This window comes from Hypoxylon fragiforme, assembly GCF_022984875.1.
Source record: "Hypoxylon fragiforme strain CBS 206.31 chromosome Unknown GGS25scaffold_5, whole genome shotgun sequence".
Lineage (NCBI taxonomy): Eukaryota > Fungi > Ascomycota > Sordariomycetes > Xylariales > Hypoxylaceae > Hypoxylon > Hypoxylon fragiforme.
In genome coordinates, this window is record NW_026054760.1 from 3,696,428 (window position 1) to 3,716,005 (window position 19,578).

At 46.9% G+C, this 19,578-nt stretch overlaps 8 protein-coding genes across 8 annotated transcripts; 4 read left to right on the forward strand and 4 right to left on the reverse strand.

The window, feature by feature from the left end:
- Nucleotides 1-209: 209 nt before the first annotated feature.
- On the reverse strand, nucleotides 210-1,670 carry GGS25DRAFT_492923 (uncharacterized protein). Its single transcript, XM_049261222.1, has one exon. It carries the CDS (start codon nucleotides 1,379-1,381, stop codon nucleotides 485-487), a length of 897 nt encoding a protein of 298 aa, XP_049117225.1. The 5' UTR covers nucleotides 1,382-1,670; the 3' UTR covers nucleotides 210-484.
- Nucleotides 1,671-2,538: 868 nt separating this feature from the next.
- Nucleotides 2,539-4,463, forward strand: GGS25DRAFT_531998 (TPT-domain-containing protein; the record flags this gene model as incomplete). The annotated part of the gene is made up of 5 exons (XM_049265551.1): nucleotides 2,539-2,550; nucleotides 2,615-2,624; nucleotides 2,682-2,899; nucleotides 2,976-3,383; nucleotides 3,446-4,463. 5 exons carry the CDS (start codon nucleotides 2,539-2,541, stop codon nucleotides 3,860-3,862), a joined length of 1,065 nt encoding a protein of 354 aa, XP_049117226.1. The 3' UTR covers nucleotides 3,863-4,463.
- GGS25DRAFT_532000 (FAD/NAD(P)-binding domain-containing protein) lies at nucleotides 4,087-5,721 on the reverse strand (the record flags this gene model as incomplete). The annotated part of the gene is made up of 3 exons (XM_049265552.1): nucleotides 4,087-4,452; nucleotides 4,557-4,931; nucleotides 4,984-5,721. The coding sequence occupies 3 exons, from the start codon at nucleotides 5,719-5,721 to the stop codon at nucleotides 4,087-4,089; spliced, it is 1,479 nt and encodes a 492-aa protein (XP_049117227.1).
- Nucleotides 5,722-6,989: 1,268 nt separating this feature from the next.
- On the reverse strand, nucleotides 6,990-9,053 carry GGS25DRAFT_492945 (PEBP-like protein). The gene is made up of 2 exons (XM_049261223.1): nucleotides 8,146-9,053; nucleotides 6,990-8,006 (listed from the first exon to the last, which is right to left on the reverse strand). Exons 1-2 carry the CDS (start codon nucleotides 8,819-8,821, stop codon nucleotides 7,207-7,209), a joined length of 1,476 nt encoding a protein of 491 aa, XP_049117228.1. The 5' UTR covers nucleotides 8,822-9,053; the 3' UTR covers nucleotides 6,990-7,206.
- An 11-nt stretch (nucleotides 9,054-9,064) lies between these two features.
- On the forward strand, nucleotides 9,065-10,983 carry GGS25DRAFT_492947 (ribosomal protein L4). The gene is made up of 3 exons (XM_049261224.1): nucleotides 9,065-9,332; nucleotides 9,413-9,509; nucleotides 9,582-10,983. The coding sequence occupies exons 1-3, from the start codon at nucleotides 9,249-9,251 to the stop codon at nucleotides 10,364-10,366; spliced, it is 966 nt and encodes a 321-aa protein (XP_049117229.1). The 5' UTR covers nucleotides 9,065-9,248; the 3' UTR covers nucleotides 10,367-10,983.
- A 1,244-nt stretch (nucleotides 10,984-12,227) lies between these two features.
- GGS25DRAFT_522265 (uncharacterized protein) lies at nucleotides 12,228-13,367 on the reverse strand (the record flags this gene model as incomplete). Its single annotated transcript, XM_049264197.1, has 1 exon — nucleotides 12,228-13,367. The coding sequence occupies one exon, from the start codon at nucleotides 13,365-13,367 to the stop codon at nucleotides 12,228-12,230; it is 1,140 nt and encodes a 379-aa protein (XP_049117230.1).
- Nucleotides 13,368-16,629: 3,262 nt separating this feature from the next.
- Nucleotides 16,630-17,349, forward strand: GGS25DRAFT_303701 (uncharacterized protein). The gene is made up of 3 exons (XM_049257667.1): nucleotides 16,630-16,870; nucleotides 17,038-17,140; nucleotides 17,265-17,349. Exons 1-3 carry the CDS (start codon nucleotides 16,721-16,723, stop codon nucleotides 17,267-17,269), a joined length of 258 nt encoding a protein of 85 aa, XP_049117231.1. The 5' UTR covers nucleotides 16,630-16,720; the 3' UTR covers nucleotides 17,270-17,349.
- Nucleotides 17,061-18,421, forward strand: GGS25DRAFT_303694 (uncharacterized protein). Its single transcript, XM_049257666.1, has 2 exons — nucleotides 17,061-17,140; nucleotides 17,224-18,421. Exon 2 carries the CDS (start codon nucleotides 17,430-17,432, stop codon nucleotides 18,198-18,200), a length of 771 nt encoding a protein of 256 aa, XP_049117232.1. The 5' UTR covers nucleotides 17,061-17,140; nucleotides 17,224-17,429; the 3' UTR covers nucleotides 18,201-18,421.
- Nucleotides 18,422-19,578: the final 1,157 nt, after the last annotated feature.

Sequence of the window (19,578 nt, forward strand, 5' to 3'; positions counted from 1 at the left end):
AGCTTATCAATACTGACTTAAGGGGGCACCTGATAAGCTTAAGATACCCAGGCTGCTAGGGTAGGTAGTAGGTACATTGGTTGAAGTGGGGCAAGTCTAACACTAGTGAAAATCAGTTGTAATTCTGATTGGTTGATATCCATTTCAGTTTCAACCCCAGAAAGACCCTGCATTACATAATTCAAAGAATGCATGGAATGCATGTGAAATTTTGTGAATTCAATGAATGAATTTAGTTAGTTATTACTATGTACGTTGTGCATGCATACCTAGGTTCCCATGTAGGTATCAATCTAGCAAACCCTCCAAACAGAGGCGAAATGAAAAGTGCAGAACAGTCCTATCCTACATGTCCGGGTATCAGTTCCGTAGCCTTCAACGCCCTGGTGTATCGTAAACCATAACAATACTGCCGAATCATAAAACCTTAGAGAGAAAAGGAAAAACCAGTCGATGCCGTATCATACCCGACTCAGACTCAGACTCAGACTGCCTCCCAGTCCATCGCATCCACCATAAAGTCCCAGTCTTCTCGCCCACTGGCATCGCCCTCTCCCTCTGCATCTTGCATCTCTTCTCCTCCCTTACTAACATACTCACTAGCAAGACCGTGGGCTTGATCAATGGCACCTAGAATCGTTTGCACGATCGTCTCGAGGTTATATGAGCTGAGAGGTACTGGTCTTATCTTGCCATCATATTCGTCGGCATCTTTCCACCGATTTCGAAGTTCTTTTGCTGTGGCAAGCTGCCCACTTACTTCAGGTGTACCAAACACACCGCTCAGGGGGTTGTTGGCATCCTCCAACGTCGCTAGTACGTTTGCATGGTATCGGTGGCGGCCATCCATTCTTTGTTGTCCGTCCACCGCAATGCCATACACACCCATCAGATGAACAATAGCTCGCTCCAGAAGCATGTAAAATTCATGAAAGTCTAATTTGAATTGAATCTCACATGCCTCCTTTTGTTGCTGTGTCTTGCCATTGGTGTCTTTGGCTAGGCTGTAACCCTGCTTAAGGAAAGGCAGTTTCCAATTGAGACGCGTAACGATCTTGAGGAATCGCGAAAGCTCAGTTTGGGGGGATGCTCGATGATTCGGTGTGCGTTTCAGTGTTTGAATTGGTGTTGATTCGGATGAATGTTGGGACGGTAAGCTGGCTGATTGGACAGCTTCAGCTTCTCTAGATGCTGCACGTCGCCGCCGTCGACGAGAGCGCTTCCTTAGAGGTATTGGTTCTTCCAAAGGAGTGGGTGTCGGTGGGCTCGATATGGGAAGTGTTGGGTAAGACCTGCGCCTGTGACGAGGCTTTGACACACGATACGTATCTATGGTATCTGGCGCTGTCGCCCAGCGGGAGGCGCCCAAACCTTTAGGCATGGCTCGTTATCGTCATTGGTCGGGTTTAAGGTAAGAATGGGAAGGTAATTTGTGCTTTTAATATGCCAGCATATGGCATTGAGTAGACAAATTGTGAGGGAAGAAATGTTAAAGTATAGGAAATCCAGCCGCTTGAGACGGGATAATAAGGTAGAATAGTGATAGTGAGGATGAGGATGATGATGCGATATCACCTTTTTAATTCTATCGATGTCATAGAATTAATAATGTTGTAGGTTGATCACCACTTAAAGTTGTAAGTTGTAGGTATGTGATGTGAATAGGTAGGTATCTAAGAAATAAATTGGTGAATGTTGTTGGTAATTGCGCTTAAGGCGCATTAACCAATTAACGCGTGAACGCCTGTTACTACGCGTATCTGCGGCAACTGCTAAGTTCTAACTGTAGGGTGCGCCGGTATACTATGCAGGTAGCTAGCCTGAGGTGCAGCAAATAACGTCATACTGGGGTAATCCCTACATTCTCTCTACCTGCTTGTACCTGGGTAGTTACTTCCAAGTCTTCCATAGTAGAATCCATACATGTAGTTATGTATCTTTAGGCTCAACTTCAATGGTGGATATGTATATATACATCATACCTGCTTACACACATAGTTACTCTTCCTAGGTAGGTATGTTCGGATGAACCAACTTCAAAATGCAGTCACTCAAGGACGACATGTCGCTGCTTCCTATATTATTTAGATATTTTAGTCATTTGGCCATTACCTAGTAGGTAGTTTTTAAAAATGGGGTTGTTTGCTACAACTCTCAGTCATAAATTTGACTCTGCACATGTGTTCCTGACACCATACAACCTGTATCATCCATATCAACTATGGCCATGCTCCTCTGATTGATCTTCGTAGGCGACATCGTCTACATATCCTCCTCTTAGCTACACGATAGCTTCTTCTTCTTTTTTCTTTTTTGCTCCCTTGGTACAACTGTACCTACTCATCAGCAATGCCTAACTACAAATCAGTCTTAAGCCCAGAGGTGCATCCTGGCTGTTATATAGCGTATGGTTCACACACTCCCATCGCTCCCATATCAACTTGATGATAGTCACTAATCTCAGGAAGGCCCCATGGTCCAGACTCTGGATGTTCTTTTCTAATCTCACCATAATATTCAATAAATGGTTGATCGATGATGCCGGATTTCGTATGTTCCTATTCTCATAGTGCTACCTACCAAATCGTCAATGTCACTAACAACATCTGCTCAGGTTATCGCAAGTCTCCATTCTATGATTAATATGCAACGTATATCACCCAACTAACTCTATTGTCTAGCCGTAATATTAACATGGTGGCACATGACCTTTGCTACTCTTGCCACTCAACTCCTAGCTCGAACTACGAGCATTCTCGATGGCCGCCATAAGATCAACATGACACTACGGCTCTACATGCGGGCTGTAGTTCCTATCGGTCTTCTATATAGTGCGAGCATGGTTTTTAGCACTTTGGTCTATCTCTACCTAAGTGTGCCGTTCATACAGATGCTTAAGGTGAGGGGGGAGCGGAAGAAAAGACTCCAAGAATCTCTTTGCGAATCAAACTAATAATTTATGAATAATTGGGTAGGCGATTGGACCAGCCGTTACATTTCTAGTCGGCTGGCTCTGGGGTGTTGAGTATCCCACTTGGGAAAAGTTCCTCTTCATTTTATTTATCGTCTTAGGTGTAACGATAGCAAGTTCAGGAGAGATACACTTTTCATGGCCGGGTTTTATCTATCAAGTTGGCGGGGTCGTCTTCGAATCACTACGGGTCATCATGATACAGTCCCTCATATCGAGTGATGGCCTAAACATGGATCCTCTCGTCAGCCTTTATTACTACGCCCCTGTCTGCGCTGCCGCCAACTTCCTTCTGTCTGTTGGTTATGGATGGGGTTCCGTTGAATGGACACATGCTGGTGAAGTCGGCTTCTGGATGCTACTCCTTAACGCAATCGTGGCGTTTATGCTGAACGTTTCGAGTGTTCTTCTAGTATGTTATCCAAAAAGAGCTTTGTAGGTTTGGATTATGGAGCGCCCTCTAACTCGTTACAGATTGGGAAAACATCTGGTCTAGTTCTCGTGCTTTCGGGCATTCTGAAGAACATTGTTCTTGTAGTTATCGCTATAGCAACATGGGGAACGCCACTATCTATCGTCCAAGTCGTTGGTTACATAGTGGCGCTTCTTGGCTTGCTTGCCTATAAATCAGGGTGGGAGGCAATAAGAGAATCGTTAAGCACATTTATTGGACGAATTCCAACACATTCGATATTTATGCACCGTAGGATGAGGAGACCATTTGCAGCAGCCTTAACCATATCACTACTGATTGTTGTCGTATTAGCTGGAAAGGGGCAAATACGGGGAACGGAGCTATCTACCACCACGACTACCGAGGCAATCGATCGTTTATCCAGTGGGTGGTTGACGTGGATACAGGTAAAGGATGGCAAATGGTGGATTGGTTAAGAGCAAGGGCCGACAGCTTACAAGGCAGTTTTCGTAAGTGAGTTGTTTTCAATAGTCTAGAGATGTTTTCATTCAAGGAAAACTCATTAATATTGTACTCGCTTCTTATTTCATACGCTTTCCGAAAGCTGGAGGTGCAACACAGGTGAAGGTCCAGAACCACCAAAATAACCCTCTGGCGCAATACTAACCCAATATGAACAATTATCTCCCAAAACCACTCGTCATAGTCTTGCTTTAATAGTCCCCCTAGCTTCCTCTGCCCTCTTTCTCTTGCGCTGGAAGCCCTGGATTTTATAGGTTACCATTCCCGTCCACAGTTCTAGCCACTTGTCATCAAATGGGGGCAATATTCGACCTGTCGTATTCGAGGCCGGTTCCCCGGCGATATCCCGCAAGAACTCGAAAAATGCCTTATAGTCAGGTGCGATGGAATAGTAGTCCTTGCCGCCTCCCTTTTCGGCGACACGTTTACGTTCCCACTCCAATTGTTCCGGGATCGATGGTAGCGACTTGGCCCGACCGGCGAGATGCCGCGCCACGGCCACCGCTTGCCATTCGTAGACACGGAAGGTGAAACCGCCTCCGAGCTATAGTCATATTAGCATTCTAATACTCTAGTCCACTAAGAAGATACTGGGCTAAGACTTGAAGGAAGAGATAGGAGTATTGGTACAACTTGGAAAACACGCACCATTCCCACGAAGGCCAGTGTTGGATCCTCGATATCCCACGTATGTTGGTACACCCCTGGAAGACGACGATATGCGTTCCTAATGCGTTCTTGCACATGGACGATAAATGGCACGCTAAAGGTATAGCCGGTTCCGAAGACGATGTGGTCCACGTCGTCGAGATATGAACCATCGGCAAAGAAGACACGCCCGGTTTCTTGATCTAGTCGTGCGATTTCTTTCTTGACTACGATATCTGGATGTAAGAACGGCTCCCACCCGAACGCTGGAATGGGCTCGCCTCGTACGGAGGCATAGACGGGGGTTTGCGCTACGTCGAGAATTTCATGAACGACCTCATGCGCTGATATAGAACCTCCGACCACGACAACTCGCTGACTTTATATGTTAGAATGGTTGCCATCAGTCAGTCTCATATCCACTTACTTTTCCTTTGAATGGTGATGCCGTGCGAAAATGCTTGCTATGCAGTATCTTCCCAGGGAATTTCTCATCATATTCGAGAAGACCTGGTACACTGGGGAACCAAGGGACATTGTAGTGGCCTGTTGCTACAACCAGGGCGTCGAACGTCTCCCTCCACCAGTAATTCCTCCCTAGGGTTTCCTTGCGCAGCGTCAACACCCACTCGCCGCCAACCTTTTCGGCCCGCTCCACCGTTGTACTCAGCTCAAGGAGCTTTTCGTGGCCCCCTCGCGTGAATATGCCCTCGACCCACTCGCGGATCACGGTGTGATGTCGGAAGGGTGCCTCTGGACCTGGACCGTACTCGGCTAGTGTGCGAGCCGAAAGCTTGTGTGGAAAGGGCTCTTGCGTGTAGCTCATTAGCGCGGGCGTGATATTGCTGTGTAGATTCTCATGTAAGGCCGTGTCAGAGAAGCGGTGCTGGTGCCCGTTGATCTCTTCGGATACCGGCGTGACGGTTGGGAGCTGCTGCGGCGGCGGCACAGAAACAGCTACGTCGGCGTTGCCGGCTACTAGGTCGCGCAGCGACGGGATAGCGGTCGGTAGGTGCGGCGTGTAGATCCATGTTCCCCCGATTCCGGCTCGTCTGTCGAACACCCGGATCGTGTCGAACGCCTGCTCCTTGACTAGTGCGTCCGTGGCTATGGCGCCTGATGGACCTGCCCCGATGACTGCTACGCGTCGAGCCTTGACCGTCATTTCGTGGAGATGACTCTAATATTTATGCGTGTAGGTAGGTGGTACGCTGCTGGATGTTCACTCCTCGATGTCCCGTTAGCTACAATATCCTTTTTACTACCTAAATTCATCTTTCCAAGGAAGGTACACATTGACATGGTAAAGGGAGGTCTTTATATTAGTTTTAAGCTACCCACCTACCTACTGCATTGCGTGACACATGCCGCGATCACGCCAAAGAAGATGTCGTGTCCAATGGTACAGTAGGGATTGCAGCCATGGCGGAGATCTATTTGCTACTACCTACCTACCTACCCACTCCATATATGTAGGTAGGTTGCTACTAGGTAGGTACGCATGTGCAGTGGGTAGGACGTGGGCATCGAGTTTTGTACGAAGCACTGGATCTCTAGATATATCTCGAGAACTCGATGGTTGAATACCTACTATTCAGCCATTAAGATTAGGTAAGTAGTAGGCATTCAGCGAGCTCTTGATTCTAAGCTACAGGGCAAAAAAGAAAAAAACACCAACTAGGTACCTAGCTAACCATGAGCAGCGAATCCAGTACAAGTCATGACCTACTGTGCTTTGTCGACAATGCAGCATGATGGCAAGGTGCATTGCTTTGGAGACTGTTGTAGCAATACCATACATACCTGGGCAGGTACATAGGTACCACATGCCCTAGGTATTATCACGCCATCCTATAGCATCTGCACGCAACAGACCTTTCTCGGTAGGTAGGTAGGTAGGTAGGTAGGTAGGTATATATATATACGTGGTTGGTTATACATACCTACACGACTTCTCCGACTCTCGGCCGTCTTCTATCTAGTTTGCGGCAGAGAGGTCGAAGGGGATTGGATGGTATGCGGACGCCGATGGGAATTTGCGCCGGCCGCGGTCGGTCGGTCGGTCGGTCGGGAGATTTGGGCGGACGGCATGTCAATATTAACTAGGTAACCTACCTGTGTATTGTGTATGCAGATGCCTTGCATTAATAGCTTGTAGGTCATGCCATGCCATGCCCAGGCGCGGGTCTTTAGTTTTCACGAGTCGTTGAGCAATCGAGTAGCCAAAGGTGACTAGCTCTCTGTGTCATACCTAGCAACCCTGTAAGTGCCGAGCTTGGTTGGTTTGCAGATGTGCTATGCAGAGTTCGTCCTGCGGTCGAATCAGATGCCATGTCGTCTTTGGTCTTGGATATATCGTCATTACTGTGGGGTCTGGATGACCAAACTACCTAGACGGCCGGAGTGAGGTTGAAATCCTATGCCAGATTTGTCGCACGGGAATAGCATCCTACCTCTATACCTAGGTAGGTAAGTAGGCAGCCACCTTCTAGGTACCTATATAATGTGAACTTGAGATTATGATCAGATTAGCCAGCCATATCACCACCGAGTTATACGATATAAATTCGAGTCCATATACAAACTCGTCTTCTCATTTTGTACATGTATATATGATACACTACTAATAGTATTCTCTTCGTTAACGCGCCTAGTGGCGGCCGTGAGCAATTCCATGGATCCTCTTGCTGTACTTCCATAAACTTCTGTACTTGGGCTTCTGCCTCTTTGCCTCCCAACCTCTCTGCTTCTTGTCTTCCTTGAGCGAGAAGACGCGCTTGTGCTTGAACTGGATGTCGGCACCCGGCACGCCGGCCCTCTCCATGACGGCGGCAGTGTTCTCGTCCCAGATCGTTCGGAATATGTTGAAGCCGACGGGCGTGAGGCCAAACTTGTCTCGATAGCTCTTGAGACTGAACCCGTCTCGGGCCGAGTAGAGCTGGCGGAGTTGTTCGATATCTAGGGTCTCTCCGGGTTTCTGCTCTAAGATGAAGACGGATAGTCGATGGTACGGTGCGCCCTTTTGGGAGAAGGCGGGGAGCCACGGTACGGCGAGCTGGGTCTCCTTGTTGACATTGCCTAGTGGTAGGGATGGCTGGGTTGGGGAAAGGGGTACATTTGCCGAAAGATAGTGGCATCGCCTATCAAACGAGTCGGTCTCGGCGTTGGGAACATCTGAATCCATAACCACGATCGAGACGAGACGCTCGCCGGCGTTGAATACTTGCACTCTCAAACGTGGAGGCACTTCTGAGATGCGAGAATTTATAATGGCGCCAGGTGAGACCTTAGTTCGTCGGAAGTAGAGTTGAACATCCATAATGGGATCGAATTTAGGTAGCACATCAGGAACGATGTTGAGTTGCTCGATACGTTGGGTAATGATGCGGTATGGCATGCCACGCCATTTCTTCTCGGCATAGTACCGATAAATTGGCTTGTCCATATCGCCTACATCCATAACGATTAACATTCATTTAGGGGCAGTTTCAAGCCACATATGCTCTTGGATGTCTATTCTCTATCCATTGGAAAATGGACATGAGAGATTTTGCAAATCATGAGAGAAATGTGAAAACTAGACACTTACCGAGACCATCCTCAAACTTCCGCTTGACCATAGGGTCATTGATATCGGCCAGAATCTTTAGCTCCTCGAGATACTTCCTTAAGCTTGCTAGGCGTAGGTTCTTCTTGCGCTCGCCACCAGGAACTTGGTCGGCGGGAGTGGCCTCCAATCGCTTGATTTTGGTCAACTCTTTCGCAATGGCCTGGATCTTCTCCTGACGGTCCTCTTGTAGGATTTTGCGGGCCTCCTGGAAACACTGATATGGCAGCTGCTCGAATGGCACGTTCTCGGAAGTACGTATGGCTGCTCGACGACGTCGCGAACCAACGGGGGGTGTACCCATGCGAACCAGCTTTCGCTCGGCCCAATGCGCCGTAGTAGTCTCCCGATCCAGCAATCGTAGCTTCATGCGCAATCTTTGTCTCCCTTCTATCGTTTTGAGGGGTTTTGCAGATCCAGACTGGCTTGCTGCGTTTGGTGTGTTTGTTGCCGCTGGCGGTGTTGTCGACTTAGTCTTGGTTGACGAAGTCGACTCCGTTGGCGGGGGTGGAGGTTTGGAAGTGGTGGTAGGACCATCATCTCGTCGTGAAGCACTCTTCGAAAAGGACCGGGAAAAGTGCGCTGTAGTTTGTACCAATAGACGTTCTTGTCGAAGAGACTGCACAAGGGGTCTTGCGACCCTCTGACAGCTCGACATGGCTTGAGGGGAAGAGAGGCGGGGTGTGCGTGATACGATCAAGCGGAATAATAAAATATCGAAATAATTATTATGCAGAAAAGCCGAAAGTTCTTCTTTTTGGATTTTGAATTTGAATTTTGAATTTGAATTTTGAAGCTTCTTACAGTGACCCACTAAAGTTTGTCAAATCGCAACGTCTTAATGGTCAATGTCTCTCCGCCCTACCTCTTATCGATATGAATGAGCATTGTACTCTCAAGGTTTGAACATTGAAGTAGTTATCTAGTAACTAATATTTCATTTTCCGAATTTTCGGAACTTCAATTCATTTTTGCCATTCAAGACCCATCACAAGACCCATCACTATCACTAATACTACTACTACCCACACCAACGCAACTTGACGAATACAGCCCATTCCAATATCCTAGAGGTCTTCAGAGCCATGGCAAGTAAAGGAGTGAGGGGTCTCAATGAGGCTTTAAGAAGTCTAAGCCTCTCGTCACAAACATGCAGAGAAGCAGCCTCGGTATGCTGAAGTCCTCTACCTATAATGCGCGCATGTGTGTCTATGTGTATGGAGTATGGTATTAATAAACATATTCTCAGCATCGGATACCCACAACGACATTCACACGGTCCATGGCAACCGAGGCCCCGTTACCCAAGATCACTACCTCCGTAACCACTGCCGCTTATAAGCCAAGTACATATCCATTTTTCTTTCAATGCCCTCTACAATTCAAGCCGCCCCCCAACGTTAACATTTAGAAAATAGCACTGTCCGTTCCCGTAACTATCTTTGATTTTCCCTCCTTCGAGCCCCAGCGCCTCGAATCCTGGTCCTCGAAGCACCTATACCTACCATTGCGACGAGATATCCTACATTTAGCCGTAATCTATGAAGGAGACAACACGCGACAGGGTACAGCCTCTACCAAAACCCGGTGGGAAGTTCATGGTTCGCATCAGAAGTTACGGCCACAGAAGGGCTTGGGTCGTGCCCGTGTGGGCACCAAGCAATCGCCCATTCTACGAGGCGGTGGTAAAGTGTTCGGTCCCAAGCCCCGCGATTTCGGCACCAAGATCACGCGCAAGGTGTACGACTTGGCATGGCGCACCGCCCTGAGCTACCGGTATCGCCGTGGCGAGCTGATCGTGTGCCAGGATGGCATGGAGCTCCCGTTCCCCGAGGAGTTCACGCGCTTGGTTCAAGTCGGCAAACTCCAGAAAGAGCTGCAGAAGAGCTTCAAGGCCAAGTGGGTGAAGCAGGTACTCAACACCAACGAGTGGGGGCGGGGCAACGGGCGCAGCACCTTCATCACGACGACGACGCGAGACAACTTGTTTGGGGCACTAGAAGAGGTACCTAACTACGGACGAGCATTGGATATCGAAGACGTCGATGTCAAGGACCTCCTGGAAACCGGCCGGTTGGTGGTGGAGAGGGAGGCGCTCCAGAGTATGATAGAGAGTCACCAGAGCGATCTTGTCTCGAGGGTATTTGTCTCTAATGCTGCTTTACCGAAAGCGCTCGAGAGCGGCAAAATGCTGGTTGAATAAGTGGTGCCTCATCTAGTATCTGGTATAATATCCGGGGCCCTGTACTATGCAGGTAGAGTGTCTACAATTAGGCACCTGAGCTAGGTACATAACTACACATTCAATCAATGTATAGTATAAAACATCCATGATTTATTCAAACGGCTTCCACTTCCATACTAGTTAAGCCCCCCTCCCCGGGAAACCGGCCTGCATCCGAGCTCCCGAGTCCGAGCACACACATCATCGGGGTAACCGTGTGGGTTATGCCGCCCGCCCGCCACGACCCATCAGTCCCATGCAAAAGAGAGTAACATGACGTCGATCTTATATGTACTTGGCCAGTTAACATCCATCCCTTTTTCTTGGATTTTTGCCCCCAACAACAAGTAATAGGCTGATGGGATTGGATTGGCTACATGTACTTACTGTCTGCTGTTGGTGTAGTTTAGTTTAACTAGTTTATGATGTATGTCCTATGAGGAGGAGAGGAAGAGAGCAAGAGAAATGAATACTGTGGAAAAGTGTGAAGTCATTAGGTAATAAGTGGGTGACGGGTCGAGGTTCTGACGTTATGTTGGTTTTGTGTGAACAATGCATTGTGTGTACAATACATATGTCTCAATAGTTACCTACCTAATATCCTAACCTAACCTACGACATTTGAACTGCTCGAGTCAATAACTTACTTACTATCACAGTGCCCAGGTGTCTTAGGTAGGCATGTAAGTGCATATATATATATATATATATTGCTTGCCTGCTAGTTCCTACAATTAGATTTCCCTTCATCCTCATTTCTTATTGCCTACCGACCTAGAGGTACCTAACCTAGTAGGTATCTACCCCATGTGTGGATGCAGCACAGAAAATAAGACAGTCCCTGTCACGATCTCTTGCAAGGCAAGACAAGACAAGACAAGAAAGCAGGCAGTGTAGTTTCTTATTAACTACCAACTTCTATAAATTTTGGTTATGTGTTCATACGATATACCTTCATTTATAGTAGGTTCGGCATCCCGCCCGATGCCAAATTCGGCATGGGGGTGCAAGGCTCTATTTACTCTACCTATAGCTACCCCTGGTAGGTAAGGTAGGTGTAAGTCGGTAGGTACAATACAATACCTAGCCACCTGAGCCCGCGCGCCAGCCAGCCCAGCCAGGTCCAGTCAGCCAACCGCATCTAGTATCGGAATCACCTCCGAAGAAATTAATCAAGTTCTCATCCAGCCCATTACGTTTCTACCCTACCCGACCCGGCGCTCAGAGCCAAACGGTAGGAAGAAAAAAAATAAATAAAAAGTCCTAAAAGTTCTTTTTATCATTTCTTCTTCTCCCACCCATCATCTCCACCCGCTCACTCAACTCAACTCAACTCACTTACTACCCAAGACCGAAACCCAGAAAATGTCTTTGAACTACTACTACCTATTCGATTCTCCCTTTCTCCCTTGCCAAAAAGAATAACTGACTACTAACTGCCAACTCACTTTGTTACCGTCCTCTCCCCCCACAACCTAACCTAACCTTAGGGGCTGGCTAGCTGAGTAAGAAGGCGGGTAAGGGGGTTAGGTAATACAATAACTGACACACATAACAAATAGCTTTAGAGAACGTTTTATGGCAGAAATCTAAAACAATGCGTTTTTGCATATTTTCTTCGCCGTCGAATGAACATTTCGAGTGGTCATCGTAGGAATAAATGAGATCCGAGGGGATTAAGTGGTGGTAGGTAGGCAGGGGCAGGGGCAGGAGGGGGATTTTATTTTTGGGAAGGTTTTCATTTTATTTTTTTCTGCTGGTACGATCTGACAACGGACTGAGAAGGAGGAGTGGTATACAGCTACAAAGGCAAACCCAAACGGCCTCCTCCTCTGTATTGTCAGTCTCCAGGGATCGTCGAGTCTTGAAACGAATTCTCCGCCATGGTCACGCTGTCCAAGCCAGTCGTATCATCCGCCAGCGAAGTGGGAATGCGGTCCATAGAATACGTATCCTCCACAAGCCCGGAAGTGCCAGCACTCCCCGACGGCATGTTCGGCGCCATGCCACCCGTGCGGTAGAAGATGGGCGAGTTGGGCATTAGGGGGTCCGGGAATGATATACTGTCCCGATGTACCGGAGTGGCCGGGCTGACGAACTCCGCGGAACCCGGGGCTGTAGGATACCCGGAGGTGGAAGAAGTGCTCTCGTAGTGTTGGTGTTGGTGGTGGACCAGACCGGTGGTGGGATCGATGTTGGTCAATATCCGATCGTACCGCTCTCCGGCTCCGAGGACAAACCTCTTGGCCTCGTTCTCGATCCACTTGTCAATGTTTGGGTCATTGCAAGTGGCATGTTCCATTAGTTGCGATTTGATCTGGGTGATTTCGTTTTTCAAACTGCTGTACTCCATCTGGAGGTGGTTATTCTGACTCTCCAGCCCGAACCTCGTTCCCTCGAGATCCGATACCCATTCTTTCTTCTTCTGGCGACATTTCGTCGCCGCAACCCGGTTTCTTTCCAAGAACTTGTTTCGCTTGACCACCTCCCCTTCCGGCTTGTTGGTACCTTCTTTGGCTTGCCACCTCCTTTGCTTCTTTTTCTTCTTCTTGGTGGTGGAGGATTCTGGTGGCTGTGTGCCGTTTACCTCCATCATGACGATGTTCGAATCGTCGTCTGCGTTCTCATTTTTAAGCATCACAGTGTGTTGCGAAAGGTGAGCTCCTGGTATTTCCGGGGATCTGCTCGCCGACATGGGATATCCGACCATGACTGGGTTCATTTGCGACGACATTTCTAGTTGGTATCTTGGCCGAGTACTTGAAGATACTTTCGAGTTTTGGGCACGAATCAAGTCCATGCGGAGGGCGTTGGACAACTGGTCTAATGGCGCATCGATGGAAGAACCATCTGGGTCGGTATCGAATGGCGCATTGTTAGTATAGGGGTGGTCGCTAATGTACTGGGGGTCGAAGGGATCGTTCCCATCGGCCTCTTCATCTCGGACGTTATTTCGGAAGAAATTGGGTGATCCATCCATATCTGTTATAGGGTATGTACAACCTTTGGCCTTGGATGAGCGGGTAAGGGAGTCAATCAGGTCGGAAAGTGGATTATGCACGGCATCGGCCATGTGATTCTCAAAGAGCACGTCACAAAACTTAGGCGTTTATGTTGGTGGGATCAAGCGGGAGAGAGGGGAATGCCAAAAGATAGCCAGGCTGGTGGGCTTGTCTGGATGAAGTGTGAAGGGGGCAGATCTTTTCCCAGATCATAAGTGTAGAGTATAAGCATTTCAGTTTTTTCGGGTTTTCAGTTTATTCGAGGCATTGGGCGTTGGATAGGTTGATCAATTTAAGTCATGGTAGGTCCCGACATGGTAGATGGAAAGACCAAGGATGGAAAGACCAAGGATTAATGGTCAAGATCAATGTTTCTTCGGATGAAGAGCACTAAGGCAATCTTGGGGGGGAAACATCCATTTCTAGGTACTTGTACCTCAAGTAAGTATGCAGATAGGCCGAATGTACCTAGATATGCAAGCCAATTCGTGGGCCTTTTGAATTCAATACATATCAGATAGGTACATATATTCCAAGTTCAATGTTAGTATGTACGTAATGGATGTCATCTTAGTAGCAAGAGCGATCTCGAAACTTCACTTGCCTTCCATGCAAGAACACAAAACATGGATGGCCTCACATTATCTAACTGGTCTCGTGTTCTATACATTATACAGCTAAGTCGTTAGAAGAAACTTTCTTCTTTATCCTCTACTCCTTTACTATTAATTGTACTACTTACTCCTCTTTCTAACTCACAACATTGAATTACGAAGGCATCATCCTTCCTGGTTAGCATAGCTAAATAATCTAGGTAGGCATACATACAGACATACAGACATACATACATGAGTACTCAAGATGGTGTACCATGTGAACGGGCTTCAGGGTACTGGGGAAATGACCCCTGACACAAATACTTGCTACTAGCAAGTTGCTAGTAGCTAAACCGACATGATGAGAGCTAAACCAGCGTAAGACTCAATCAAGGTTAGGTACGAATTAGGCAAGTGAAGATACCTACATATAGGGATCCAGAAGAACGGCTGAACTGTCAGCTTTCGAATTTATAATTATCGCCTCCTGGATAGAATTGAAGGAATTGATAGACTACATGCTTAGCTACAAATGTTAAATAAACAATTAACCTCTGTAATAAAACGCTTAGCTCCAGCTGCTTGGGTAGTAGTAGTAGGTAGGTAGGTAGGTAGGTAGGTAGGTAGGTAGGTAGGCATTTGCGAGGATCCTACTCATAACGGTGAGTTGGCACCTACACGACTCTAATTATCTTGAGAGGATCTAATTCGTCCGGATGGGTTGGACTTGCTTTCGTACTACCTGCCTAGTACCTGGCTGGTAGGTATATCAGGATAGAGTTCATATGGCAGATGTGACCTGGGAGGACCTAAACGAACCGTTGAACTTACAAGGTCATTTGCGCTTGTCATCGGTCACAATACTTTTTTGATCTTTGATCTTTGATTTTTGGGCGTTTTCTTTCTTGAAAATAAGATTATGAATATAGTTATTGATCAAACCGAGTGTTTACCAGAAATCTATATAACAGGGTTTAACATGCCCAGTGGCTAGCATCCGCGGATGACTGCTACAGTGCTACCTATCAGTAAGTACCGATGTGTCCGTAGAATAACAGGACACACCTTCAAGCTGAACGGATTGTTTTGGGGCCAGGCACCTTCGCACAAACTGGGGAGAAAGTTTACATACCCTTTGCTGCATACCCATATGCAGTAGAAGGCTAGAGGCGACGGTAGATGAGGTTTGACTCCGGAATGAACGGTCCCCCTTGGAAGCTTGATCAACAGCTATACCTCAATGAGGCCGGTCCCGTTGCAACGTCAGATCCAGCAACAGGGACCGGCATTCGCTGACCTAACCATGCCAACTAGGAATGCCTGCAGCGAAAGGGTTTGTTGATGATCTTGCCATTTTATAAATAATATAGGTAGTACACAAGAATGGGTATTGAGGTATATACATATCAGTATGTATGTATCACTATTGAATACACGCACGTGGAGAGCTTATTATGATGTACTACCCTACCTACCTAAGGTTAGTATCATGTAATACCTAGGGTAGCTACGATGTACTGACCAGTCTGACCAGTCAGACCAACATTGAAGCTACTAATAGCCAGTTCACTTGCCGAGACTATCATAATAGAGTTTTCTTAGACTCGCGGCAATCTATCGTCGAAAGCTAATCCCTCTAGCGTGACACTTTCGTTATGATCCCCCCTTTCTGCTGTCTTCTTTCAATGTGGTTCCTTGATTTCTCTGTCCTACTTCAACTCCAGCCGGATCCTCGCAAACTCAATTGGGAATTAATCGGACGTTCTATACTTTCTCATACGGGACCGCTCATGTACGTAGTCCCGGTAAGTTGGCACTCATACTCTTACTATCATGAATTGGACAGGTTAACTGGCTTCACTGCATGCAAATGAATATACGCCCTAACTTAGGACCGACTAGCTGCATATCTAGAAAGCCCTGGAAACTTGTTTTATGCATATATCACAAGTTGGTCGGCCACGGGATACGGCTGGTACGGTATATACATACTATTATTGATGTATGTATGCAATTACTAATACCTACATATATGTATGTACTGTAGTATATTAGGTAGGTACATGTACATGTAGGTGTATAGATTTCGAGGTTCAAGTTGTTCAACTGTTGTTCGTCTTCTTCGTACGTGCATGTACGTCGAGCCACTACACCAATTAGACGTCGCGGGACAATAGCTGAGCTCTCCGGGACTTCCAATTGGTGGGCTGTACTACGCCGTATCTCATACAATTGGGTCTTTAAACATGGATCGGCTTGGAAAAAGTGAAAATCCTAGATTGGGCCGTGCTGTTGTGCAACAGTGAGATTTGTGAGATCAATTGATATCAACGGTAGGAACACCTCCGATTTCAGAAACGCTTAAGTAAAGCCGGTCCGGTTCCGCGGCAGCCTATTTAATTTTCAGCTTTAAAGCACGGACCACATAGATTAAAACGCGTCGCGTTATCATTCTTTTCTTCGGTCTTCTTGATTGCCCCGCCCCACACTTTGCTTTCCCTGATTACATACTTGTCTGCATTTGTTTCCAAGGCTGTTTGCTGTTTGTCCATAGCACCCGACAACGTGGAACGTGGAAGCGAGAATAATACACAAGAAGATAAAGAAGTCAACCAACAACATTGAAGCCTTCAGTTCGATACTACATACCTATCTAGTACCTAGTACTTAATACCTACTACTCCATACACCTACCTACCTACTTCGAACCACACCTCACGATCACCTTGAGGAAGATGGAGCCAATATCAACCCCGCGTATTTCCGCAGCTCTCATAGACTCTTATATTGGTCGCAATGTAATAATCGTGGGGAAAGTCTCGCAACTTCGTGGGGATGTCGCCTTCATCGAGGCTGATGGCCAGGTCCAAGCCAATCTCAACAGAGTGAGTGGAATACCCTGTCTCGCTGCCTCTACTAGGGACCCTCCTAGGGATTTGCTACCCTGAGTAGATAGGACCCTTCATATCCCGAAGGGCGTTAGTACCCGGCTAGTACCTAGTGATGCAATTTGCCTGGGTTTATGATTGATTGCTTATGCTATCAAATTTAGGAATGCCATCTTATGGTTGGAAATGGAGCCCAAATTATTGGCAAAGTGAATCCAGACCTAAGCGTCAAAGTGCTGAATGCCCAAGATCTCGGCAACAATGTCGGTATGTATTTTGAATATACCTACCTTACTTATCTAAAACCTGTTCAACCGAGCGACCTCCGTTGCTAATGGTTGCCCTTCTAGACTTTCAACTATGCCAAAATGTCGTTGACGTTACGCACCAGTTTAAGGATATCTTCGTGTATCCGGATCGTGCCATGAACTGACGGTGGACACCTGGACACGTGTCTCTGGGATGGCCAGCTGGCTCGCAGCAGCATTCTTCATATCAGCAGTCGCAGTCTCAGCCGAAGATCATAGCTCAAACACAATCTCAGCCATCATTCAGAATGCCAACTGTTGCTGAACCAATTCCTACTAGTTCTACTGCTTCTACTGTTATTCCTGCTACTGTTTTCAGCACACAATCTCAATCTTCTCGTCGAGTGATCACTCCACCAACTAACCAGCTATCCCAATTGTCTATAAGAGACGAGACACCGTCGTCCACGGCATCCATCACCCAGCCATTTACTTTTGGTAGCACCCAATCATTTGAATTCGGTATTCAAAGTACCCAATCGACCCAGCCCAACACCCAGCCTGATACCCAGCCTGATACCCAACCCAATACCCAACCCAAACCCCTACCCACTTACACATTTCAGTCTAGTCCCCCAGAATTACAGCATACGAACACAGAAGAAGCAAGCTCTTCGCAGCACTGGCAAAGGTGGAGCCAATCGCCGGAACCTATGTCCCCTCATCAGGAAGAACCGGTGGTGCTAGGTAAAAACAGGCAGCCATCCCCAACCCTAACCACAGCTGCTGCAGAACCCTCATCCTACTACATGACCTCCCCCTTTCCCATTGTCTCGTCTCCACCAGTCCGACGGCGCGGGCGCCTCTTCCGAACTCGCTCCGGAAACCTCCGTAGTGCCGCAGAGATCCGCCAGCGTAGGGAGCTTGAGCGGCATGCTGACGAGCTGCTGGACATGATTCTCGAGGGAATTAGTGACGATGAACAGCCTCGAACTGTCACCTTTTATATGAATGATGTTGGCCGTTGGCGTCTTGTGAGGCAGGATGTATGTGAAGTAGAAGAGTACGAAAATCCGTAAAGACAAAAGAGAGAAAATCCCAGTAATACCTTCATACCCAGCGTTTTTCATCTTTCCTTGTTATGCACCCCCTTTTTTCTGTCAACAATAAGCAATAAATACCAAGGTTACAACAGTGCTCTTCCTAATGCTCAGGATACATCTAGACTATAGTAGTGGGAATGCTCTTATGACCTCATATTCTATCCCCACCGGACAGGTAAGATGATGGTAGGTATGTAATTGATGAGGGTTTCAGGCCGGCAGCGCAAGTGACATTGCCGTATTTCCTCAATTAAAACACCAACTATACCTAAGGAAGCCTGCTATCCCTATCATAGTGCCTCACAACTACATAGTAGGTTAGTACAGTACCCTACATACATACAGTACAATAGTTCCTAGTATTAGGTAAGCATGCACAACACAACATACTATGTAACTACCTCCACTAACTACTAGGTATCAATACCTACATAAGAGGCTGTTTGGGAGCATAAGTAAAAAAAGACTTATGGGGAATTAGTGGGTTTTCAGCAAAAGGATAAGTAAAGTGTTTGTGAGGTATAATTATTCTGAAACCCACTATAATTCTGCTTGTGGATCGAACCATAATACTTTTTTTTTTATCCAATCATCTTTCTTGAAATAGCTTATGCTTATTGCCTTTTCATGAGCAGCTATTTGGATGCTTATTTCTACTTATGTCCTTACTTACAGAGGGGCCACAGGGGCCACAGGGGCCTTAAAATATACGAATGGCCCTGAAAGGCTCTAAAGCCCTTTGTCCTAAATTCATCAAGGCCCGATGTAGCGGCGTGGCAGCTCCAAAGGGGGTCACGTGGACGCCCTAAGCTTAACACACAGCGGCGGCTACTACTGCTCTCGGTCTTCAACCTCAAATATCACCCGCACCGGGTCAATTAAAACACTGCAAACTGATATTCTTAATCAGTCAATTAATGCGATTCAAATAGGGCGATTCAAATAGGGCCTTGATCAATTGATTTGAGATAGTATTGAAGAAATTATTCAATTGCAAAGCTTAAAAAAGGTAACATCTGTGGAATATCAACAGGTACATGGCCGTACAGAAAATTTAGGTTTGGCCCATCGTACCTCCTGTTAACGCCTGGACAATAGGTAGCTACACTGCTACAGTCCAGCTCAAATTCATAAATAACACACACAAACATCTCAATACTTATCGACATCGAGAAATGCGTTGATTGGTCGTGGTTTTAGTGGAGAAAACCCCCACAATCAAAACGCACTTCAGCATACTTATGTACTAAAGTGTCACGGACCATAAGTATAAGCAAAACTTATGCTCCCAAACAGCCTCTAACTAAACCCAAGCCAATCAAAACTCGCACCTGCAGTGGGGCACTCCGCCCAT

Excerpts from the sequence above, each read along its gene's own strand:
- GGS25DRAFT_492923 (XM_049261222.1), bottom strand. The coding sequence starts at position 1,381 with ATGCCTAAAGGTTTGGGCGCCTCCCGCTGGGCGACAGCGCCAGATACC.
- GGS25DRAFT_492945 (XM_049261223.1), bottom strand. The coding sequence starts at position 8,821 with ATGTCGAGCTGTCAGAGGGTCGCAAGACCCCTTGTGCAGTCTCTTCGA. Across the intron at positions 8,007-8,145 it reads GAAGTTTGAGGATGGTCTCG|GCGATATGGACAAGCCAATT; the intron begins GTAAGTGTCTAG and ends TTATGGATGTAG.
- GGS25DRAFT_492947 (XM_049261224.1), top strand. The coding sequence starts at position 9,249 with ATGGCAAGTAAAGGAGTGAGGGGTCTCAATGAGGCTTTAAGAAGTCTA. Across the intron at positions 9,333-9,412 it reads CATGCAGAGAAGCAGCCTCG|CATCGGATACCCACAACGAC; the intron begins GTATGCTGAAGT and ends ACATATTCTCAG. Across the intron at positions 9,510-9,581 it reads CACTGCCGCTTATAAGCCAA|CACTGTCCGTTCCCGTAACT; the intron begins GTACATATCCAT and ends TTTAGAAAATAG.
- GGS25DRAFT_303701 (XM_049257667.1), top strand. The coding sequence starts at position 16,721 with ATGGAGCCAATATCAACCCCGCGTATTTCCGCAGCTCTCATAGACTCT. Across the intron at positions 16,871-17,037 it reads TCCAAGCCAATCTCAACAGA|GAATGCCATCTTATGGTTGG; the intron begins GTGAGTGGAATA and ends TATCAAATTTAG.
- GGS25DRAFT_303694 (XM_049257666.1), top strand. The coding sequence starts at position 17,430 with ATGCCAACTGTTGCTGAACCAATTCCTACTAGTTCTACTGCTTCTACT.